The sequence below is a fragment of the Cucurbita pepo genome, chromosome 18 (genome assembly GCF_057944985.1).
Source record: "Cucurbita pepo subsp. pepo isolate OVF chromosome 18, ASM5794498v1, whole genome shotgun sequence".
NCBI lineage: Eukaryota > Viridiplantae > Streptophyta > Magnoliopsida > Cucurbitales > Cucurbitaceae > Cucurbita > Cucurbita pepo.
In genome coordinates this window covers 9,076,454-9,097,017 of record NC_141815.1, presented here as the reverse complement: position 1 = coordinate 9,097,017, position 20,564 = coordinate 9,076,454, and the positions used below count along the sequence as shown (strand labels likewise).

At 35.0% G+C, this 20,564-nt stretch overlaps 5 protein-coding genes and 1 long non-coding RNA gene across 8 annotated transcripts; 3 read left to right on the top strand and 3 right to left on the bottom strand.

The window, feature by feature from the left end:
* The first annotated feature begins 90 nt into the window (after positions 1-90).
* Positions 91-2,537, top strand: LOC111785478 (uncharacterized). Of its 3 annotated transcripts, XM_023665874.2 has the most exons (7): positions 92-365; positions 434-495; positions 602-685; positions 912-966; positions 1,288-1,423; positions 1,996-2,046; positions 2,125-2,537. In XM_023665874.2, the coding sequence occupies exons 1-7, from the start codon at positions 254-256 to the stop codon at positions 2,222-2,224; spliced, it is 600 nt and encodes a 199-aa protein (XP_023521642.2). In that variant the 5' UTR covers positions 92-253; the 3' UTR covers positions 2,225-2,537. The 3 variants fall into 3 exon arrangements, with proteins under 3 accessions (XP_023521643.2, XP_023521642.2, XP_023521641.2); XM_023665875.2 differs by lacking the exon at positions 602-685 and having other exon boundaries at positions 91-365; XM_023665873.2 differs by having other exon boundaries at positions 102-365; positions 434-685.
* Positions 2,435-3,996, bottom strand: LOC111780570 (large ribosomal subunit protein eL31). The gene is made up of 3 exons (XM_023660998.2): positions 3,862-3,996; positions 3,656-3,765; positions 2,435-2,856 (listed from the first exon to the last, which is right to left on the bottom strand). Exons 2-3 carry the CDS (start codon positions 3,736-3,738, stop codon positions 2,577-2,579), a joined length of 363 nt encoding a protein of 120 aa, XP_023516766.1. The 5' UTR covers positions 3,739-3,765; positions 3,862-3,996; the 3' UTR covers positions 2,435-2,576.
* Positions 3,997-4,340: 344 nt separating this feature from the next.
* On the top strand, positions 4,341-6,821 carry LOC111780172 (oxidoreductase/transition metal ion-binding protein (DUF3531)). Its single transcript, XM_023660499.2, has 7 exons — positions 4,341-4,873; positions 5,139-5,224; positions 5,435-5,513; positions 5,589-5,648; positions 5,782-5,903; positions 6,021-6,092; positions 6,350-6,821. Exons 1-7 carry the CDS (start codon positions 4,487-4,489, stop codon positions 6,450-6,452), a joined length of 909 nt encoding a protein of 302 aa, XP_023516267.2. The 5' UTR covers positions 4,341-4,486; the 3' UTR covers positions 6,453-6,821.
* A 193-nt stretch (positions 6,822-7,014) lies between these two features.
* On the bottom strand, positions 7,015-9,739 carry LOC111780173 (uncharacterized). Its single transcript, XM_023660500.2, has 3 exons — positions 9,542-9,739; positions 8,089-8,289; positions 7,015-7,470 (listed from the first exon to the last, which is right to left on the bottom strand). The coding sequence occupies exons 2-3, from the start codon at positions 8,268-8,270 to the stop codon at positions 7,284-7,286; spliced, it is 369 nt and encodes a 122-aa protein (XP_023516268.1). The 5' UTR covers positions 8,271-8,289; positions 9,542-9,739; the 3' UTR covers positions 7,015-7,283.
* A 110-nt stretch (positions 9,740-9,849) lies between these two features.
* Positions 9,850-13,719, bottom strand: LOC111780175 (uncharacterized). The gene is made up of 3 exons (XR_002812810.2): positions 13,518-13,719; positions 11,816-12,011; positions 9,850-10,219 (listed from the first exon to the last, which is right to left on the bottom strand). It is a non-coding gene; the product is annotated as an uncharacterized LOC111780175 (long non-coding RNA).
* Positions 13,720-18,652: 4,933 nt separating this feature from the next.
* Positions 18,653-20,288, top strand: ACS7 (1-amino-cyclopropane-1-carboxylate synthase 7). Its single transcript, XM_023661136.2, has 3 exons — positions 18,653-18,930; positions 19,026-19,309; positions 19,401-20,288. The coding sequence occupies exons 1-3, from the start codon at positions 18,751-18,753 to the stop codon at positions 20,272-20,274; spliced, it is 1,338 nt and encodes a 445-aa protein (XP_023516904.2). The 5' UTR covers positions 18,653-18,750; the 3' UTR covers positions 20,275-20,288.
* The last annotated feature ends 276 nt before the right edge of the window (positions 20,289-20,564 follow it).

Sequence of the window (20,564 nt, the reverse complement as noted above, 5' to 3'; positions counted from 1 at the left end):
ATTTTCACTAATATTATTAATTAATCTTATAAATATGAACGATTTTAATTAATAGATGGATTAAAGAGAAAATATAGTATAAATTTAAGGTAAAATACGGTAATAAACCTAAGGCTAAAGCATGGCATTTGCGTTTCGTGGATGACGATGGCAGAGGCTCAATCTTCAGATTCCCGCTATTGGACTTCAATATTGGCATTCTTCCGCGAAGAGAACGCAGAGCCAGATCGCGGCGTGCGACGTTGAGTTGAAGATGGCTATCAAGAGATTAGGTAGAATTTGGATGAAATCGGGGAAAGATGCGGCGTCGATTCCGTCTCGGGATGATCCGTCCTTCGACGATTTCTGTCCCATTGACAGCCAAGGTAATCGATCCTCTCAGGAGTAGTTTCGCTGGCGTTTTTTAATTTCTTATTCGGTGTTTGATTTACAGTGCAAGAGGAGATGGTTCGTTCGTTTGAAAGGGCAAATGATCAACAGAGTCTTCTATGGAGGGTATCGTATGATTCAGCGGATTTTACTTAATTTTATTTTGTTCTTAAGTGGAGGATTAGGGATTCTCATATCGATTGTTCTTCTCTGTGGATCGACTGTTCGTCAGACTGTGTTTGCGGCATTTCTTTTTTGCTTTGTGGCTTTTCTTCTTTACTCAATCGTTCAGCAGGTTTCTTCTCCATTTGAACTGGTATGCTAATATTGCTGAGATTTATCGATTTGTCCTGCGATGTATGCCGTTTTGTTGAATTCAATTGTTTTCATGAATTTAAACTTCGTTGAAGAATTTCATTCCAATTTAATTATTTTGGTTCTAAATGCTGCTAGTCACGGGCTCATTGAGTTTATGCTCTTGGCTCCATCGTTTGCATTATACAGATGGGCGACCTTTTATGCTTATTTTTCCCCTTATGCAGCGTTATCATGCTTACTTCATGGAGGATGTTGAATCATGGATGATTATAGCTGCAGGTTTTTCTTACAAATCTATCCATTGCTTTCATTTCAATTCATTTGTAACCGCTCAAGCTTACCGCTAGCGGATATTGTGCTCTTTAAATTTTTCCGAGCTTCCCCTCTAGATTTTTAAGAGAAAGGGTTCTAATAGGGAGAGATTTCCAACCAAGGTGGGATCTCACAATCTACTCCCTTCGGAGCCTAGTGTCGGGCTCTGATACCATTTGTAACATCTCAAGCCTACCTCAAAGATCATAGAAGAGAATTTTATTTTTGATGTTATATATGCTTTCACGCCATGGGATCTTGCTAATGTCAACAGTTGAAATTCTACAGATTGGGTTGCTATTTTAGCGTGTTCATTTTCGATCATTGGGATTGTAAGTAAGTCAAATTACCACCGGCGATGGCTTTGGTGCTCATTCTTTATCAGCATCCTACTCTCAGTTTTCTGGTTATATTTCATGATGAGGTATGGGAAGAAATTTCATAACCTTTTTATCAAAGTCTTGCTACTAAATGAAAGATTATAGGATATGACTTTTGACTCCGCAATTAAAATCTCTCTATTTTCTTCGTTTGTTGTTGGATGCAAAATGCTCTGTTTTGATTGTTATGCCCATTTTCATAGAGGAGCAGTGCATTGTGGAGATTTCATGTTTAGTTCATATATGCATGCAAGTACATGTTGCTAAAATATTCAATAACGAAGTACGGGCTAGATTACAAATTTAGTTTTGGTCGTCCTCTTAACTTTAACGTTCAAGGACCTTTTGAGGACCTTTTGAACTTCAACGTTGAAGTTCTACACAAAGATTTTCACTAAAGATGGGAATGGGTTTCAAGGATCTATTGGAGACTTTCAAGAGTCGAGTGACCAAACAAATACAAACCTTCATGCTTATGGACTAAACTTATAATTTAATCTATTCATCTAGAGGCAATAAAAGAACCCATTTCTATATAATGCTTCATTCTTTGATTGATTGCCCTTACAAGGATGAATTTACAGTTCGGAATGTATGTTGTATTTTGATTATGCAGATTGCCTAGCTTTCGATGGGATGTTATCTGGCGACCCTTTGGTCCTCTCAGGTAGTTTCTGGAAATGATAATATGATATTCTCACTATGGTTATCAACTTTGGAGTTCATACGCTTCAGTTTAATGCAGTGGGACTGGAATCTGTTTGTATGTTGATCATCTGCTGGCCGAATCGTCGGAGGAAATAAGAAAACTTAGAGGTTATATGTATTCTTATAAAGCTACCTGAAAATTGCATGAACCTCGTATAATTCATGCATTTCCTTCCCTGAAGAAACTACATCTGGAGTTCATTTTTTGACCCGAACAAGCTCAAGTTTTATAATGATTTACTATCACAGTTCGTCCTTAAAAGAGAAGCAAGTTCAATAGTGAAAGGTAAAATTGATACTACAACGATAACCATTGCAAGCACAACTATAAATTATAAAAAGAAAAGAAAAAAAAAAGCTGATTCCGCTAGGATTCGAAGTAAAATAAAGAAATGTACCGAAGGATGGGACAATGAAGAACTCAAGTCTTACCAAAAATGTTGCCAAAAGTTGGAAATAACTGATAAAGAGGCAAATGGGTATGTGAAATCAATCTTCTTCATCGATGACCTTAGTACCCAATCCTTTCAAACCTTCTGCTGGGATTTCTGCAACGGTAACAAGTGAATACAGTTCTTCCTTTGCATCTTCATCATCGTTCCTCTTGCGTGCAATACGAACTCTAATTCTCCTTGGAACACTTCGAATTCCTCTGCTCCAGATATGCTTGTTCAGTTTCACATCCACCCTGACGTCCTTCGTTCCCATTGCTTTCTCTGCAAACTTCCTTATCTCCTTGATGGCCTTAGGAGCCTTCTTCTTGAAGGTGCTGTCATTTAAAGTTTCAGTAAGCATGAGAACTATATAGTTGTTGTAGACGAATTCGGGATTCAAATTGGATGCAAAAGGGGAAAACGATTGGAATTAGAATGGAAGGGGGAAACAAAAAACATATAAACACAAAAATACTAGACTACAAATTACAAATGAAAAGTTGCGTAGAAACACAGAAGAAACAGCACATAAACCATCCACCAGACCGCTAGTCCAATATTTCACACTGCATAACAAACCTCCCATATTTCATCTTCTTAGTAGTTCCATTGACCTTCTGTCTTATAAACTTGCATAAAAATTCTCCAAAACCTTGCTTTCATTATTCTAATTAATCTCGTCTACATCTTCAATACCCAAAACAGACATTATACTACCAGTGCATTCTACATTTCTTAGATCAGCTGATACGTGTTCTTAATGAAATTCCGCGATGAAATTTGTCCTTTATCCCCTAACTCTTATCTTATACAAGCTTCACAATCAACATAGTCTTGATATATGTATACAAATAAACCACGTTAACTTACCACGCCATGTAATCTTACAATTTAATTCACGAGAAACAAAAAAAAAAAAAAAAAAAAAAAAAAAAAAAGGTCTCATAACGAAGAAATTAGTTTCAAAGCATAAGAAATTGAAAATCTCTAGCCATAGATATTGAACGAACATCAAACAGTAGCTTAATAAATTAATTGAGCGGGAGATGGCATCAGTCAATATCGATGAATGAGATAAAATACGCAATCAAACGGAATCGAAACCAGAAGGAAAAATTATGAACGAGTTTGTACCAGCCATGTAAACGCTTGTGTAGATTGATGGTGTACTCTCTTGAGACCACCTCTTCCTTCCTCCCCTTCGTTTTCTCAACCATATCTGCAGTCGGCTTCTTCGATTTTACCTGCAATCAAACAATGTCAGATGAAATCAATTTCAATCCGTTAGAGAAAAGAAATCGAAACTTCAGACAATCTAGAGATGGCAGATCGAGAGAGACCTTGTGCGAGGGTTGAAGCGATGCAGCAGGCGAGAAGTGAAGATGAAAGGGTACAATAAAAATGGTACTCAAAACCCTAATTTCGGCATCCTACCAATTTATCAACGTGTTATCCACCATTGGGCTTGGTAGTGGTTGCGGCCCAGGTGCTCTTTTAAGCCCAAACTCCATAATAATTTAGGCTATTTTCTTTTTAAAAAATACGTTTTTTAATTTTTATCTAAATTTTAAAAAATAAAATAAAAATATTTAGATTTAAAACCTTAAATATATTTTGTATATATATATATATATATATATATATATATATATATATATATTTTTTTTTTTTTTTTTTTTTTTTTAATTAATATCCTTGCCTTAGTTTCTTAGTGGGCTGAGTATTGGGCTTAGACGAAGCCCATTTGAAATGAAGCCCATTTGAAACGAAGCCCATTTGAAAGCCTGCGTAAGGACCAATTTTCAGGAACATTTGGATAAGACAAATCAGCAGCGGCCGCGCCGTTTGCCGGTTGATTTTCGAGTTCATTCGAACTTCCATTTCTTTTCAATTTTCAGGAACTTTTGATCTTCAAACTTTCATCGTTGCTGGTTCTGAATCCCTCCATTGCTTCCATACAACGAAATGATTGTTTTGCAGTTATCCGACGGTATTCTCACGCCGCCTCATCTTCCGATCAGAACAATCGACGCTAAAATTTCCCGCCAAGCTAACCATTTCCTTACTCCATCATCGGTCTGTAAAGTTCGTCCCTGGAATTTTTCTCCTAGGCTTGAGATGCGTCAATGCGTGACCAGATCTAGCCGCGACCAAAAATCGGAAACTCAGAATATCCCGTCCAGTGAAATCGAGGTGGTGAATGAAGAAGGCGAAGATTATGATGCAGACGATGGATTTTTTAGTGCGAGTGGGTTTAGAGGAAGAGAAGGGGAAAAGGACTACGATCGAGACCCTGAGTTCGCTGAAATTATCGGAACTAGTGTTGATGATCCAGAGAAATTTCGGTCCAAAGTAAAGCTTTCTTATCTCTTCCTTGTAGTCGCCTTTTCTATGTTATTTGAACATATTGCATTCATTTGAACTATTAAGTGGACATTTTCGACTTAAACTTCTCGTTGCTGCTTAATGGCAATCATTCTTTTTGAGTCATTCATTTATGTTCTAGGGTTCGTATAGGAGTGCAAATATGATGATCTAAGATGAAATATGTAGATGAACACGCGTCAGTATTCATTAGAAGCGTTTTCATTTTCAGCTTTGTGTGTTTAAATTGTAGATGGAAGAGAGGCTGAGGAAGAAAAGGAACAAGATATTGCAGCCAAAAACGGGATCAGCCGTTCCAGTAAAAGTTACATTCAACAAGTAAGCTAAATTCTACGACGTGTAGTCCATGGATGAATGCATGTGATTGTGCCTGAGGCAGTGAAACAGAGAACCCTAATGTTGAACTATCTAATCTATAACTTATGAGAACTTTTTGTTGAATGTTTTTTATGGTAGCATGATTCGATTACGTATATATTATCTCTTTAGTCTCAAATTTGACATATGAGTTGTCAATGTTTCTTCCAGATTCGATTTCTCGAACTCGTATATATGGTTTGAATTCTACAACACTCCATTGGCCAAAGATATCACCTTAATTTGTGATGTAAGTTCTTGTTTCTTTTATGTTAGCTTTTGCCTAAAATCTTCTGTGAATTAGACTTATTGTCTTTGTTCATAGACCATTAGGTCATGGCACATCATTGGACGTCTTGGTGGATGCAATTCCATGAATATGCAGGTAAACTTCAATATCTCACCCCACATTTATGTTCTTTAGCTATGCCCTGTCCAAATTGTTAAAGGGTTTGCATGATTTTACTTGGAAATGAATCACATTAGTCATTGTTACTCATTTAAGTTCATCTCCCCAGCTTTCTCAGTCTCCTTTGGATAAACGGCCAAGTTATGATGCTATTCAGGGAGCCAATGTTACTCCAACCACATTCTATAACATTGGGGATTTTGAGGTTCAGGACAACTTGGCTCGCATATGGTAATAGCTCTTAGTCTAATTTCCTTGATGTCGACGTCGAGATCTACTGTTCATATTAACATGACACGGGTGTGTTCATATTATTTTTCTCATTGATCTACTTTATTTTATACACAGGGTTGATATCGGGACGAGCGAACCGTTGATTCTAGATATTTTGATAAATGCATTAACCCAGATTAGTTCTGAGTAAGTTCCTACTACACTTCTTACTAATGTTTTCTTTCCCAAATTTAGTTTCCAAATATGAACACTTTTGCTCTTCCTATTATCTGCTGCCTGTGAAGTGTGCAATAGAATCACTGGATTTTCACCCTCTTACACAAATCAGTTGTTTTCGAGTTTGAGTTTTGCATTTCTTCTTCTTCTCATACGAGCTCTTTATGGGTATTGGTTTACTAATTGCTGATATACTTTTATGGCCCTCCAAAATGTTCACAAATCAGCTACGTTGGAATCAAACAATTGGTATTTGGTGGATCAGAGTTTGAGAATTGGAAAGAGAATTTGACATCAGAAGATGCAGGTTACAGCACTCACAAAATATAGTTTACTTCCTAACCCCATCTTAAGAATGCCTCCATTGCTTCTCTAGCAATATGGGAAGAACGAAACCTTCCAAGTTCTTCAGCTGCAAGGAATGGGAATGCTTCACGTCATTGTCTGCCAGTCTCTAGGAGATTAGTAATGAAAGAGAAGAAGTCACACAAAATTTGTCTATTGGCTCATCATTTGTTCCAGCAAGTCATTCATGGGAAAGAGCACAGGTTATGTTTGTATTGTTCTAATAGTGATTTCTTGAATTTGAGTTCATATCATCTCTATGATTTATATATATATATGATGATTTGATAGGAAACAAGAGACTGTAATAAGATCGAATGGTAGAGATTTTTATTCCATTCTTATTTTATTTTATTTTTTGGGAGAAGTAACAATAAACCAAATGATGATAACCCAAATGAGTCTTCATCTCTAAATGCTCATGAGTCTTGTCTAAATGATGATGAAGACTAACAAGTCCTGTGCTACAAAAATTCGATAAATTTGTTCAGTATGTCGGATTAAATTTAACAGTGAATTCGTTTGAAGATGAAAATAAGAGAGGGTATGAACTCAATAGGAAGCAAAGTCTGCAGGAGATTATAAAGAAAGCAACAGCATCGTTGTTATCCATCCAAGTTAACCTGGATACATGAATTATTACCAAGTAAACTCATTCCTCTCACCAAATACTAAGTTTCCAGAACAATGTTTGAAGGAAAACAACAAAATTTCATGCAGAATTCATGTCATTCGAATGGTACAAACCACAATGTCGCAGGAAATCAAACTTACGGATGATCTAAGTGGGGCATGTTTTCCCAAAGGAAAACAACCTCAGACATAGTATCCGGTGAAAGTGAAACCTCTTCCCACAATTTCACCAGCACAAAACCATGCAAAGCACTCCAGACCAAATAGAGCAGCAATACCAGCATCTTCCACCGTCACCTCTTGTCTGTTCTTCCATAATTGTTTTACGTAATCAAGTTCCTTATGGAACGATTCGTATCGGCCTGGAATACTGTATCGATAAGATGCATGTCAAATGATATTCTTTTCCCCTCATGTTCCACACAAAGAACTCTAAATGTTATCCAATACATAAAGTAAATCTAGGAACAATGCTACATGTAATTCCAAATCTTGAAAGACATGGATTTTGTAGTTTAGAGCCAGCACTGCCGTCACATTTCCTACAAACCTTTTCTTAAATATTTTTAGGATCAATTTACTTATTTTTTTTCTCTAAAACAGTTGACACAAACTCATAATGATCGCAGCACCATGGTACCACACAACATTTATACTCATAAAAAGTAAATTAAATTAATTGTTTAAAAAAGGACTCAACAAGCCAGAAACTACATTGATGAAAGGCTGTAGAGGAGGCTTTATATTCACCTAGTCACATGGGTTAGAAGAATGATATCATATACTGTGAAGAAAAACGTAAGATTGAAAAACAAGTAGAAAAACATGTATTGACAAAATGAAACTAGATAACACAAATGACTAAGCACAATATTTCACCAACAGACCAAGAAAAACTTGGGCCTGCATTAGTATAGGAAGAATGGGTACTCTTTCCTAATTCCAAAAAGATGCAAAACACCAAGATAAAGAGTGTAGAAACTATGACCTGGCAAGACGAGTGTAAAGTAATTGCTTAGAGAGCAGGTTGCATTTCTCCACTGTAGGTGGCTCCTGAATAAATTGCTTATTTTGTTCCAATAATTGCTTGTAGTAGGAACACCCATGCTTTAACACATATTGTGATGCTTGAGTGGCCTTGGACTGTAACTGAGTCAACTTGGATGCCATTAGTTTGAAGTCTTATGCCCTGAAAAGCAGCATACAAAAAATATGAGATGTTGTAACAACTGAGGAAGTTAAGAACATGAAAATGATGCTTAAAGAAAAATCATATTAACTAAATCAGGATATTACTTTATAAGTTTACAAATTTTTTAATCCCCAACAAAACTCATCAAGCCCTCAAAAAATCCATACTCTGAAACTATGACTATCATTTGACATTTACCATCATAACATTTTGTCTTGAGCCTATGACCACATGGCCACCATGTCCTTCCCAGGTTTTGGTCTCTAGAAAATCAAACGTAAAAACTAAAAGATTCTCTACTAAATGACTAACCACGAACATTAACTTAGATGAGTTATCATGAATCTTTTAGACAGTGTCTCCTGCCTGAAGTACTAAGAAGCTTTGACACCATAGTTTCAACATCACCAAAGTGGGAAGTTAACTAGCAAGAAATGGTCCTGAATTACTGACAAAATATTCTGGGAAGGAATGCAAATTTGATTTCGAATATACATCAAAGATCAATAAGTAGTAGCTTAAACACAGTGTTAGAAAAGATTTGAGAACTCTCTATCTGTCTCTCTCTCGACTTACAAAACATACAAGATGCAGAAAAAAGCTCAACTTATATCATCATACTTTATAAAATTTCCGGTAAAACTGATGTACAAGAACAGATCAAATTTACAGTTGAAGGTAAGGTAAGAATAGGACTTGAGGCCAAACTAATCATTACTCGGACAAGAATAGAAGCGCCTCTACTCATTCTTTCACTTCATATATATAGAAGAGAGTGTGAGAGCCGCGTAAAATTGCTGCACTTGACTATACTTCCTGATGACGCCTACAATAGAACCGGAATCCTCGCAACACAAACGCCATATTCCGGCGTGATGTGCCAACTCCGTCGCAGCATTAAACAATCCAAATCGCCACAAATTATTAAGAATTTTCAACATAGAAACAAAAACCTAGTATTCGATGCAATCTTATAAAAAAAGCACCCTACGACGGTTCGGTAATTACTAAACCCTGAAAATCGAGACAACGAAGCCACGATTCAAAATTCAACATGTCAATTCAAACATCTAACAATTACAAAACCGAAAGAGTACATCAGCAAACAAGGAATTGAGATCTGATGAAAAAAAATAGTAAAAAACAAGAAAACAATGTTCTTAAAAAGAAATCAACACTCTAGTGAAATCACAAAACCAACAAATACAAACTAGAAAGAAAAAGGAGAAGGGGACTGCCAGAACTTTACCTTTGAATAAGTGATTGGGAAATGCAAAATCAAAAGCGAAGAAGAAATCTAAATAGGCCGTCGGGATTGAATGGAATTGTTCGCCGATTCTTCTTCTAGCTCTAGCTTGTACTATGCCGCGGCGAGCTATGTGTGAGTTCGTGAATGAGAAAATAGAAAAATGATATCAGAACGCCAGGGGCCGTTTCGAGATTTCCTCTTTTCTCATCGACCTTTTCATTTTCAAATTTCGATAAATAAATAAATAAATAAATAAATATATATATATATATATATATATAAGTATATTGGTAAAAATATTTAGAAATTATTACAGAAAATTAAATATTTAAAATAGGATTAATTTAAAGATGTTTTTAAAAATAAAAAAAAAATAGTTTTAAGGTGATTTAATATTATGAACCAATTATTTTCTATTAATAGTTAATGCAAAATAGTGTCCTAGAAAGAGGATACGCAATATTGGGCTGGGCTTTACTGGACCTGACGTTCGTACAATAGTTGGGCTGGGCTTTACTGGACCTGACGTTCGGACATTATTTGGGCTGGGCTTTACTGGGCCTGACGTTCGTACATTAGTTGGGCCTAACCCAGCTAATGATCCGGTGGATTTGCATTTGTTGGGCTATTTCTGAAATTTGCGTGCCCGATTGTTGGATCTAGGGTTGAGAGGAATGCCTGTAATAATTAAAATTCGACTAAATAATATGATTTTTGGGGAAATTATTAAACATATATATTTTTAATAGAATTTATTATTTCTAAAATATTAAATGAAAAATTAACCAATACAAATAAATTGTGCTAAATAATAATAATAAATAAAAATCTATTAGGGAACCAAATAAATTAAACACACATTGGCTCCCGAAAATTGAAATAAGAAAACAGGAATTGTAACATTTCGGTATGTTGTAGTCAACCTCATTATTGGGCCCGCTTAGCCCTATAAACTCGGTCTAATCCCCAAATTCAACAAGCTTGAGGCACTATATGGACTTGAATTCGGTCGACCTAATCTTTAATAGTCAAGTACATGATCCTACCTTGGGCTTGGCTAATTGGATCAAAGTTCGAGTCAAACTTGAATACGTTCGTTGGATTAGCTCATTGAATATCAATGATATATGTATACTCACACAATGATATATCCACTGGCCTAGCTCAACAATCGAACCTCACATGATCGAGGTCCATCCATGGGGACATTTGATCTTTAAAATTGGGATGAATCTCAAATTGTTAAACTTCTAAGCCGAAGTTAAATGAAATTTAAATTTGGTTTGAATGGTTGATGAGGTTAACGTCCTCCCCATGCCTAGGTATACTTGTGGTTTTTATGCCATCCCATTGGCTCATTTAATGAGAAGCATGAGCATGTTGACATTAATTTCGAAGCATTGGGAAGTGAGCCTGAAGTAATATAATATACAAAACAGCAAAAGAAAAAAAAGAAGAGTGAGTTTCCGAGGAGGTACATACAAAATAGAAACTTGCAATTCAATTCCCAAGGTTTTGGAACAGCTACTCCTCAGGCCTCATGGTCCGTGTGAGGCCGAAGCATGGGGTGGACTACCAAACAGTTGTCAATCTTATAAAAAAAAAAACATGGCTCACAAACTCACCCTACTCAGCTGCTTTTACACTCATTCTAATGTGTAAAATAATCCCACTGCTTTCCAACTCATCCTCACTTATGCTACATACCAATATTTAAAAATTTGAGTCCCTTCAGGTTAAAAGATAATCATTTAAAAAACAAATATTAAACTGACTACCGATCTAATATGGTATCAACTAACTATCGATGATTATTGAGAGAGAGTTTTATATTGGCTAATTTATAGAATGTATAGGTAAGAAACACATTTTCATTGGTATGAGGCTCTTTGGAGAAACTCAAAGCAGCAAAGCCATGAGAACTTGTATTTAAAGTGGACAATATCATACTATTTTGGACATTCATGATTCTTAACACTAACAACATATAGAGTTTTGTGTTTTGGTCGAGTGGTGATTTGAACAAATCATTGTAGTACGGATCTTTTTTGTGGATGTTGAAAAATCTAATGAAAAATATAATAAATTCGAAGATCTATCTAGCTTGATGTTAAAATCTACCACTTCATAGATATATATAACACGAATTGAGGGATAAATATTCAACTATTTCAGCATAAACCAATTCCATCAAGGTAAAAATCATAACTAAACCTCCTAACAAAAAAACAAAAAATAGTTTGAATTTAATTGAAGAGAAGGAAATGTTCTAACCAGATTTTTGTTGTCACTTCTGTGAGTAAGTGTGTTGGGCAGTAAGATTTGAGCATGTGAGCTGGATATTTGCCCCCAGTTTTACACCATTACAGCAGCCAGAGAAGATAGTGCCAAGTTGCCACTTTAATATATGAGAATGGGACATAGCAGAAGAAACCCAATTGGCATATCGTGCATGGAAATTGCCAAAACTCTGCAAAAAATTACAAACAGAATAATAATTAATGAAATGTGAAGGAAAAGGACACTAACATGCTTCTCCTCTCTCTACTTATATATATATATTCACTCATGTTATTGCATGCAGTCTACACAAGAATATCCTTTCATTTTCTTTTTTGTGAAGAAAGAAAAGCAGAGCAGACAATCAATCAATCATGTAGTTGGTTGGAGTTACGAGACCCTTCTCTGATACACAAAAACAAAAACAAAAACAAAAACAAAAAACAAAACCCCATTTTCATGAGTCCCAATGCACGAGCTCATAGTCTCTGTTGGCAAACGCCAAGCCAGCCTGGCTGGTTTGGCTGGAAAACAAAATGGGATACAAAATCAAATCATATACAATATAATCTATCATTATTGGCTTAAAGGCTTGACTCATCCCCCTTTCGGTTTGCCTGTTGTGGTGTGGAGCTTCTTGGATCACACAATTGTTTAATTTGATTATTAAGCATCACAGTCATAATTTAGGAGTCCTAATCATTGATACACTTCATCACAAACAATACATTTTTTTTTTCTCAAATGGAAAGAAGTTCTCTAGTTGTCAGACAAACAACAAATTTCATGAAATAAATATTCCATTTTAATATCTTTGAAGTGTTGGATAGGTTTTTTTAACAAATGGGTGTTTATAAGTTCCTTCACAGCTCTGTAACAGGTAAGAATAAATATTAAAGGGAAAAAAAACAAGAAAATAGAAGCTGACTGAAAATGAAAGATGACAAAACGAATTTCCAATAGAGGTGGAGGTAAAAAGTAATCTGAAAATCAACTAAATTTTAAATTGACTCTGTTCTTTCCTAACTAAGAATTGGTTTAAATCACTTTCCAATGTTCTTTTACATATTTTCATTCATAACCACTTGTTTTGCTAGTGATTGCATGGATTTTTGGCTAAAAATAATATGAATCAGCTCAATCATACACCTGATTAATAAATTGAAGAGACAAGATCAATATAATAGAACAAAATTTGAATTTTTTAAAAAAATGACAACGTTCAAAACCCAGTAAAATATTAGATTAAGGCATTTGTTCCACAGAGTAATACCAAAACGCAAGGACCTGGCAGATGTTTGCTAAAATTATATAACAAAAGATGACAATGGGGAGAAACCCAATGCAGGCAATGCCCAGAAAACAATGAATAAAAATGGGAAATAGAATAAGAAAACATAATGGGCACAGAATCAAAAGGACGGTGATGAACCAAACAGCTAAGTAAGCAAGGAATTGGGCAAGCAGCATTGAAGTAGGGGATGGAGGAGGGACGTGACAGATGAAACAAAGCATATCAAAATAAAATAAAAGAGAATAAGACATTATTGGCGGTCAAATTGGTATGCCAAATGGCGGTGGATCGCAATGTAGTGCCTCACAGGCATTTCATCAAACAGGTTGTAGGCAGAAACGAAGGATGAGATTATAAATGCTAAGAGAGGAAAGAGGCCCCAGAAGAAAATGGATATCTTACCAACAATTCATTGAAGATGGAGATTGAAGAAATTGGGAAAGTTTTATTTAGATTTGGAAGTGTAAAAGGACAAAGATTGCGGTGTTTCTTTTCTGCGAAAACCCCATGGACTTGTCTTGGCGCTGGGGATCCTCTGTTTGGTTTATGAAAACGTGTTCGTACAAAACACTCTCCGCTCGCTTAACACGTACGCAGCGGGGACTTATGGCCGTTGAACGCTATTAATATAATCCCTACCGCCACCACCCCTTTTTTTTTTTTTTTCTTTTTTTAATTTCTTACCTCTAAAATTAATTTCTAATAATTTTTTCTATTATAAAAGTCCCACATCGACTAATTTAGGAATGATCATGGGTTTCATAAGTGAGAAATACTAACTCTATTGGCATGAGACCTTTTAGAAAGACTAAAACAAAGTCACGTTTATACTTAAAGTGGACAATATCATACCATTGTGGAGAGTCGTGTTTGTCTAACATTCTCTTTATATTTCATATTTAATTAAATCTAAATAATGATGGACTCACTTGCCCACGAACTTGATAAAATTTTATTTTATTTAAATTAAGGAAGATTTTATATTTTATTTTTGTTAAAAATTGTTAGTAAATTAGCGGAAATTGAACCCAATACTTATTTAAGTTTTGGTATTATAATACAATTCTAAATTTAAATTTAATAATCAAAATTAATTTTCCTTTAACATCTAAACTAAATATTAATTTTAAATTTAAAAAAAATGATATTTCAATTAGTGTAAAAAAAAAAAAAATATATCCAATGGGCTAAAAAAAATGCATCGAAAATACAAAAGCATTATATATATATATATATATATATATATATATATATATATATATAGATATTAACATTTATTTAATATTTTTATAAGATATTGTATGGGATTAGACTTAATTCAATATTTAATTTTTCTTTTTCAATTTTTAAATAATATTATTCAAAAATAGATTAAATCAAATCTTGTTAGGTTCAAATTTGAATCTAAGATTTCATTTTATTTCTTATAATCTAATTAGAAAACAAAATCACATGTAGGTATTTTTTTTTTTTTTAATTATTTAATTTATATAAAATGAATATAACAAAATCAATGTAGAATATGTGAAATATTCCATAATGATAATGATAATAAAACCAAATAAAAAATAAATAAATGAAGAACAAAAAGAACCAAATGGGAGAAGGGAAGGAACTTTGCTGTTGATTAGGGAAACATTAGAAGCGAGATTTTCAATTGTTAATTTGAGGTTGCTGCCAATGTCCACAACAATGGAAGTTGTCATTTTTTTACCTGTTCCAAAAATGAGCTGTTTTTTTTTTTTTTTTTTTTTCAAACCAAGAACAAAAAGAACAATTAATAAATTTTAAATAAAATGTTTTAGCAAATCTTAATGTTGTCATCTAGATATTCTCTTATTCTATATTGTTTTTTAAATGTGTGAAAGAATCACGTATGTATGGCGTTCTTGGTCACATTGAGACCCGGTCAAAACATCATTAATATCTAAACTTTGATTAAGACACTGTTAAATCTTTATCCCTTACTTAAAATAGAAAAACGAGGCTAAGAATTGAAAGTCACTACCTTTACCAACAAGATGTACTCTCTTTTTTGATGACTCGATAATAGCAATTCTAACATGCATGTGAGTGAGAATAAAAACATGCTAGAAGGACTAGTGAGTAACGTAGTCACGTCGTTGAAGAACGTTGTGGCCATTAGGTGCCAAATCTAGATTCTAAACCCTGATTGAAATACTGGGTATCAATCATATCAGCAAACGTTGTGATGAACGGAATCAAATTTATGTTTCAATAGTTAGATTTAGAGTGGTTCGACCCACGCAAGATCTTTGCTATTATGACTATCATGATTCTAATCACACTCTTTCATATTTTAAGTTTACGATCGATAAACTACAAGAGATTAAATAATAAGTGAAACAAACTCGAACGACACCGACTCATAATTATATATATATATATATATATATATATATATATTTGTAAAGCCAAAAGAGACGTCGTTTTCATTTGTTGAGTTCCAATTTCTGGGATGTTTCTATCTAAGTAGTTATTATTCCAAAGTTGAATCCAACTCATAATTAAGCTTGTGACTTTAACTACTCCTTTATGAACTCATTAATCAACTATTCAAAGTTTATTTCCTGGCCCACTTCGATTCGAAACCTCATCAAGATGTGTTCACATTTTTCATTAGGTCAAAATGATCTTAAAACGTTCAACGATGTTAACACGTCTATCCCAAGTATCGTGCGAATAGAAAACTTTAAAATCCAACTAATGTTTCATAACGTTATCTCGAGTCTCACGAGTTTATCGACTTTTACTATTTCCTTCGACACCCATCCCACACGTCAACATTATATTCCGAACCTCTCAAACATTCATCTCTATACCCTCTCGTGTCTATGCTGGAGGCCAACCCTAGATTCTATGTTAGCACGTCTATGCCACTCGATATTTTTTTTTTTTTTACGGAGATTTAAAAACTTTATATAAATAGAAAAAATAAAATAATTAATTAATATTATAATTATATATCAAATGGGTCCATATAATAATATGAGTCATCAATTTGGATAATATAACATTTTTTTATAATTATAATTAATTTATAATCCCAAAAAGTTAGAACAAAGATTAAGGGAAGTTTATGACATAATTAAGGTCACTAATAATAGAGACAGTTAGAGCAAAGGTCAAACATCCACTTTATTCACTCTTTCTCAATCATATAGAAGGATTGAATTAAATCACTCATTACAAAATCCCCAATCTTATAATAATTAATAATCTTCTACATCGCATGCACATGGATCTTCATGATCTCCAAGCCCCACGTCGTTGATTTTCCATAAACCCTATATATTCCACTAATCATTTATATTCAATTTTTAATTCTTTTTTTTTTTTCTCTTTCTCTCTCTACACCAACTTTCAAACTCCATATTTCATCGCTTCTTCAATCTTTAGAACACAATCTTGACAAGTATCTTTATCTCCTTCATGGCAGGGAGCATAAGCTTAGCTTAACATTCTCTTAAATCAGATGATTAACGAATGTTAAGCGAGGTTTAGAGAGTGATTAAGTAACCGTCTAAGTTCATCGCTGTTAGATATTGTCTGTTTTGACCCATTACGTAATGCATCGTCTAGTGTTTGACTCTGATGCTATTTGTAAGAGGTTATGCCCGCTCACCACTAGTAGATATTGTTTGTTTTGTTCGTAACGTATCGGATCGTTCGGTGTATGAGTTTGATGTCGTTTGTAGCAGTCTAAGCCTACTGCTAGTAGATATTGTTCGTTTTAGCTCGTTGCGTAATGCACTATATGATGTCTGGCTCTGATACTATTTGTAACAGCTCAAACCCACCACTAGTAGATATTGTTTGTTTTGGCCTGTAACGTATCATGTCGTCCAATGTCTGACTCTGATACCATTTGTAACAGCTCAAACTCACTGCTAGTAGATATTGTCCGTTTTGGCCTGTTACGTATCGCATTGTCTAGTGTCTGACTTTGATTCCATTTGTAACAATCCAAGCTCGCTGCTAGTAGATTTGGCCCGTTATGTATCAACCGTCTGTATCTAGCTCTGATAACATTTGTAACAACCCAAGTTCACTGCTAGTATATATTGTATATTTTGACCTGTAACGTATCACACCGTCCAGTGTTTGACTCTGATACCATTTGTAACAGCTCAAGTTCACTTCTAGTAAATATTGTCTGTTTTGGCCCGTTACATTTCGCATTGTCTAGTGTCTGACTCTAATACCATTTGTAACTGTCCAAGCTCACCGCTAGTAGATATTCTCTGTTTTGGTCAGTCACACATCTCACTATCTGGTGTCTGGCTCTAATATCATTTGTAACAGTTCAAGTCCACGTTAGTAGACACTGTTCGTTTTAGCTCGTTACGTAACGCACCATATAATGTCTGGCTCTGATACCATTTGTAACAGCCCAAGTCCACCAATTAGTAGATATTGTATGTTTTGGCCTATAACGTATCACACCGTCCAGTATCTGATTCAGATACCATTTGTAACAGCTTAAGCTCACCGCTAGTAGATATTGTCCATTGACCCATTACGTATCGCATTGTCTAGTGTCTAACTCTAATACCATTTGCAACAGTCAAAGCTCACCGCTAGTAGATATTATCCTTTTTAGCCCATTACATATCACACCATCTATATCTAGCTCGAACAACATCTGTAACAGCTCAAGCCCACCGCTAGTAAACATTATCCATTTTGACCCATTACCCATCTCCATCAACTTCCACGTTTCAAAACGCGTCTACTAGGAAAAAGGTTTCCACACTCTTATAAAGTATATTTTGCTCATCTCCGGAACATACGAGAGATCTAACATTAATCATGATAAGATTCGAGTTTTAGTTTCCATAAATTATTGGAAGTTATAATCTTTGTTGCTAATGATGGGAGAAAAAATTAAGAAAATTATGCATGGGTAGGTGGGGTCATAAGATCTCCAAGAACCTCTTCTCTTATCATTGTTTTTCTTCACAAAATCAGAATCTAATCTTTTTTACATTGCTATTTTGGTCCCCTCTCACCCAACCCTCCAAAACAAAAAACAATCCTTAATCTCATCTCTCTTAACCCTTAATTACCATCTTAATCACCATCTTAATCACCCCCATTAACTCAACACTTGGGTTTAAAACAATGATTTGGGTCTTAATCTAAAGTACACAAATTTGATTAAGAAAGTGATTAAAACATAACTAGAAAATAAAATATGGGGAAAAGAGATTGGGAAACTAATTAAATAATGAGTAGTTGAGGGGGCAGAATGCAAAATATAGAAGATTTTGATTTTTGGGGAAGAGCCCCTTTTAGCTAATAACATTAAAAAGATAACACACCCACTCCCTTCTTCAACCACCAGATTCGATCTCTCTCTCTCTCTCTCTCTCTCTCTCTCTCTCTGGATCTTAAAAATATTTTCAGTGTTAGAAGAGAATTCAATGATTGATTATTTTTAATTATTTAAAAAAGGAAACTTTTTTTGCTATAAATAGAGGTGCCCTTCTTAAGGGATACAATCAACAGTTTTCGCTTCAGTTTCTTAAAGCTCTCTCAAAGAGGGAAAGAACACAATATTTTCTCTGTAATTTTTGTTCTTTCTTTCCCTTTGAGCTTCAAGTTTCTATCAATGGCGATTGAAATTGAATTGGACCAAAACCCCGCCGTTGAGCTCTCCCAAATTGGCATGTCGGAAACCCACGGCGAAGACTCGCCGTACTTCGCCGGCTGGAAAGCCTACGATGAAAATCCTTATAACGAAACAACCAACCCTTCCGGCGTCATTCAAATGGGCTTAGCTGAGAATCAAGTAAGAACCCATATGACAAAATTTAATCTTTTTGTGTTTTTTGATATAAAGTTTCGATTTTCTCAAATGGGTTGGCGGTGGATTTGCTTAAACAGGTGTCTTTTGATTTGGTGGAAGAGTATTTAGAGCAAAACTCTGATGTTCTTCAAGCCAATTCTTCTGGGTTTAGAGAGGACGCTTTGTTTCAAGATTATCATGGGCTGCTCTCTTTTAGAACAGCAATGGCTGGTTTTATGGAGCAAATTAGAGGCGGACGAGCTAGATTTGATCCAAATAGAGTTGTTTTAACTGCTGGAGCTACCGCAGCTAATGAGCTGCTGACATTCATTCTCGCGAATCCCGGCGACGCGTTGCTTGTCCCAACACCTTACTATCCTGGGTAAGAGCTTAAACTCAAAGTGGACAATATCATATATCATTACGAAGATTCGTGATTTCTAACAGTAATTTTATTTTTTTTTTAAATTTAGATTTGATCGAGATTTGAGATGGAGAACCGGAGTGAAAATTGTACCGATTCATTGCGATAGTGCGAATAATTTTCAAATAACTCCCAAATCTTTGGAAGCTGCTTATAATAATGCAATAGCCATGAAGATGAAAGTAAGAGGAGTTTTGATCACAAATCCATCAAATCCACTTGGTGCCACGATCCAACGGTCCACAATTGAGGAGATTTTGGATTTCGTTACACGAAAAAACATCCACCTCGTCTCCGACGAAATCTATTCCGGTTCCGTTTTCTCCTCGGCCGAGTTTATCAGCGTCGCCGAGGTTTTGGCATCCCGCGGCTATAAAAACGCCGAGCGTGTCCACATCGTGTATAGCCTATCCAAAGACCTCGGCCTTCCCGGGTTTAGAGTCGGCACGATTTATTCATACAATGATAAAGTCGTGACGACAGCTCGCCGGATGTCTAGCTTCACTCTAATATCTTCACAAACACAGCGGTTTTTAGCGTCCATGTTGTCGAACCGGAAATTCACGGAAAAATACATTAAAATGAACCGTGACCGGCTCAAGAAACGATATGAGATGATCATTGAAGGACTCCGAACCGCTGGAATTGAGTGCTTAAAAGGGAACGCCGGTTTATTTTGCTGGATGAACTTGAGCCCGTTGTTGAAAGACAAAAAAACCAATACGGACGGTGAAATTGAGCTTTGGAAGCGTATTTTAAAAGAAGTGAAATTGAATATCTCGCCCGGTTCGTCATGCCATTGCTCTGAACCGGGTTGGTTCAGGGTTTGCTTTGCTAACATGAGCGAACACACTCTGCATGTTGCTCTTGACAGAATACATTGCTTCGTGGAGAAGCTGAAGAAGGAAGACGAAGCTAATTAAATATATATATATATATATATAAAATTATTTACTTTTTATTTTTTATTTTTATTTTTTTTACGATGGTTTTAGAGAAAAGAAAAAAAAAATCCATTGTGATTCTTTTTTCTTGCTTTTATTAAGCAAGTTTCATTTATAATATATAATAATAAAAAAATATATATTATTATTATTTTATGATTATGTCGGAGTATTTGGGTGACAAATGTCAATACAGGAGAGGGAGAGAGAAAAATAGGGATAAAATTAGAAATATATATATATATATATATTAAATAAATAAATAAATA